Raw genomic sequence first — 3,899 nt, 5'->3', positions numbered from 1 at the left:
CAACATAGCAGCATGGGCTTTTGCTTTCGGTTTTGAACCCAAAGCACGGACAGCTTGTGGTGACATTGGTTTAAGCACAATCCGCTTCCCCTTGTCCTTCAACTCATACTCATTACTCCTCCCTCTATGCAATACATCCCGGTCATATTGCCATGGTCGACCCAACAAAATATGACAAGCATCCATGGGAATAACGTCACACAACACCTCATCGACATAGGAACCCATAACCAAACCAACCCGGGCCTGTTTTGTCACCTTAATGCTACTACCATCATCTAGCGAATGTAATGCATATGGGTGCGGATGTTTAGTAGTCACAAGACCCAATTTTGACACCATTTCAGTGGAGGCCGCGTTGGTACAACTACCCCCATCGATAATTAGACTACACCACTTATCGTTTACCCGACACTTGGTATGAAACAATTGATTTCTTTGTTCCGAATCAGTAGGTAAAGTCTTTACTTGCAAGGTCCGCAAAACCAGATTGGTGTCGTAAATTGGTGCCTCATAGTCCTCTACTAACTCGTCCTCTTCCTCACCTTCATTGAAATTAAACAGTTCACCCAACTGTTCTTCCTCGGCCAACAACTCGTCCCTACACTCTACCGCTTCTCTCAAGGTCACGACTCTTTTGTTTGGACACGTACTTTGGTAATGACCGAAACCTTGACATTTGAAACAACGGACTTTGGACAGATTAGTTTCTTTGGCCGTGGTCCTAGGGGTAGTGTTTGAAGAGGCCGTGGCTTTGTTAGGACTCACAAACGAACTACTAGGTGTTTCGGTTTTGGGATTTGTTTGATTTTGGTCCATGATTTAGCCTTTCCCGAATCGAACTCGACCCTCCCCATATTTAGACTTCCCTTGTGACTCCACTTTCAAACAAAGACCACAAAGAGTATCAAAATCAGAATATGGGTATAACTCAACGGAACTAGCAATATTATAATTCAATCCACGCAAAAATCTCGACATTTTCTGCTCTTCTACTTCCTCTAATTCACCCATCAAACATAAGTTTTCAAATTCATCAATATATTCACTAACACTTAATTTTCCTTGTCTCAAATCAGCAATCTTACGATATGTAGCTAACCTATGGGTCGTTGGCACATACCTTTTACGAAGTTTACGTTTCAGAGACTCCCAAGAATCAATCTTTTCTTTCCCTGCGCGCACCCTCTTGGCCTTCAACCCTTCAAACCAAAGAGATGCTCCCTTGCTTAATTTCAGAATTGCATATTTGCATCTTTTCTCATCATCCAATTCCTTGAAATCAAACATACGATCTATCTTCCGTTCCCACTCCAAATAGGCCTCGGGATCAGCCCCTCCAACGAACTCGGGTAGTTCGTTCACCTTGAATGGTTCAGCCACCCTTTCAAAACGCCTTGGTTGCCACCTATCATCTCTTTCTTGCACGTTTTTCAAGGCCTCACGAAGTTGCTGCAAAAAGTTAGGATTATCAAAATCCATCGATAAATAAGGATCAAGAGCCGAAGCTCTGATACCACAAATGATACGAATTGAGCAGCGGATTTAGAACGATTTGGACAGTGCTGAGGACTGTTCGTACTAGGTACGCGCAGCCCTGAAACTGATCAATTTAGAGGACAAAAGATTAAAAATTAACGGACTGTTTTTGGCGAACCGAACGTACTAGGTACAACCAGTTCTGATTTTTGTATATAAGGGATAGTGTTTTGAACAAGTAAGACCTATTACTTGATCAAAGTGAGTGAGACCAAGACCTATTGATCAACAACTCGAGAATTTTAATTAGAATCGCGTCCTAATCAAAACCAGTTTTGTTTCTAAGCAAGAAACGATTTTTGTAAACACAAGTTTTTGCAAATTTTCTGGATGATTTTATTCAAGCAAAAGAGGCATTATATAGCCCTCAAACCAGCCGTGCAAAGCCAAGCAAAGTGAAGAGTTTATCATTTACTCTTCACTTAATTACAATCATAAACTCTACTAGTTCATTGAACTTAGACAAACAACAATTAAGCTAACATTTTATTTTAAAACATAATCTGAAATGTTAAGCTAAAAACGTCTTGTGGACCGTCCACCTTGGGTTGCGTGCCATCCCCATCAGCTCCCATGCTCCACACTTAGCAAATTAACAAAAGAAGGAAATTTGTAGCTTAAAGGCCGAAACTTACGGACCAACATCAGACCCTCCTCTTGAGTGTTCATAACCAACTCGTCCAGCCCATCAACTAATTCCGAGACATTAGCTTGGTCCTTAGCTTGGTTCGCATCATCGAGTCACAAGGATAAATGAACAAGGACAAATGGTTCACACAACGAGTCACAAGGACTAAAGATTTAGGACAAATGGTTCACACAACGAGTCACAAGGACTAATGAACAAGGACAAATATTTCACACAACGAGTGACAAGGACTAAAGAACAAGGAAAAATGGTTCACACAAGGACTAAAGAACAACGATTCACTAGGAGTAATGAACAAGGACTAATGGTTCAATACATCGAGTCACAAGGACAATTGAACAAGGACAAATGGTTCACACAACGAGTCACAAGGACTAAAGATTTAGGTCAAATGGTTTAAACAACGAGTCACTTGAACGAAAGAACAAGGAAAAATGGTTCACACAACGAGTCACAAGGACTAATGAACAAGGACAAATATTTCACACAACGAGTCACAAGGACTAAAGAACAAGGACAAATGGTTCACACGAGGACTAAAGAACAACGATTCACTAGGAGTAATGAACAAGGACAAATGGTTCACACATCGAGTCACAAGGACAAACGAACAAGGACAAAGGGTTCACACAACGAGTGACAAGGACTAAAGATTAAGGACAAATGGTTTAAACAACGAGTCACATGGACTAAAGAACAAGGACAAATGGTTCACACAACGAGTCACAAGGACTAAAGATTAAGGAGAAATGGTTTAAACAATGAGTCACATTGACTTAAGAATAAGGGAAAATGGTTCACACAACGAGTCACAAGGACTAATGAACAAGGACAAATATTTCACACAACGAGTCACAAGGACTAAAGAACAAGTATTCTCTAGGGGTAATGAACAAGGACAAATGGTTCACACATCGAGTCACATGGATAAAAGAACAAGGACAAATGGTTCACACAACGAGTCACAAGGACTAAAGATTAAGGAGAAATGGTGTAAACAACGAGTCACATGGACTAAAGAACAAGGAAAAATGGTTCACACAAGGAGTCACAAGGACTAATGAACAAGGACAAATATTTCTCACGACGAGTCACAAGTACTAAAGAACAAGGATAAATGGTTCACACAAGGACTAAAGAACAACGATTCACTAGGAGTAATGAACAAGGACAAATGGTTCACACATCGAGTCACAAGGACAAATGAACAAGGACAAATGGTTCACACAACGAGTCACAAGGACTAAAGATTTAGGACAAATGGTTTAAACAATGAGTCACTTGGACGAAAGAACAAGGAAAAATGGTTCACACAACGAGTCACAAGGACTAATGAACAAGGACAAATATTCCACACAACGAGTCACAAGGACTAAAGAACAAGAAAAAATGGTTCACACAAGGACTAAAGAACAACGATTCACTAGGAGTAATGAACAAGGACAAATGGTTCACACATCGAGTCACAAGGATAAATGAACAAGGACAAATGGTCCACAAAACGAGTCACAAGGACTAAATACTAAGGAGAAATGGTTTAAACAACGAGTCACATGGACTAAAGAACAAGGACAAATGGTTCACACAACGAGTCACAAGGACTAATGAACAAGGACAAATATTTCACACAACGAGTCACAAGGACTAAAGAACAAGGACAAATGGTTCACACAAGGACTAAAGAATAACGATTCACTAGGAGTATTGAACA

The 3,899-nt window shown here is 40.3% G+C and overlaps 1 protein-coding gene across 1 annotated transcript; it reads right to left on the bottom strand.

Moving 5' to 3' along the window:
* Positions 1-822: 822 nt before the first annotated feature.
* On the bottom strand, positions 823-1,482 carry LOC141654795 (uncharacterized). The gene has a single exon (XM_074461915.1). It carries the CDS (start codon positions 1,480-1,482, stop codon positions 823-825), a length of 660 nt encoding a protein of 219 aa, XP_074318016.1.
* Positions 1,483-3,899: the final 2,417 nt, after the last annotated feature.

The sequence above is a fragment of the Silene latifolia genome, chromosome 1, assembly GCF_048544455.1.
Source record: "Silene latifolia isolate original U9 population chromosome 1, ASM4854445v1, whole genome shotgun sequence".
Taxonomy (NCBI): domain Eukaryota; kingdom Viridiplantae; phylum Streptophyta; class Magnoliopsida; order Caryophyllales; family Caryophyllaceae; genus Silene; species Silene latifolia.
The sequence above is the reverse complement of the archived record's forward strand: the minus strand, read 5'-3'. Positions and strand labels throughout refer to the sequence as shown.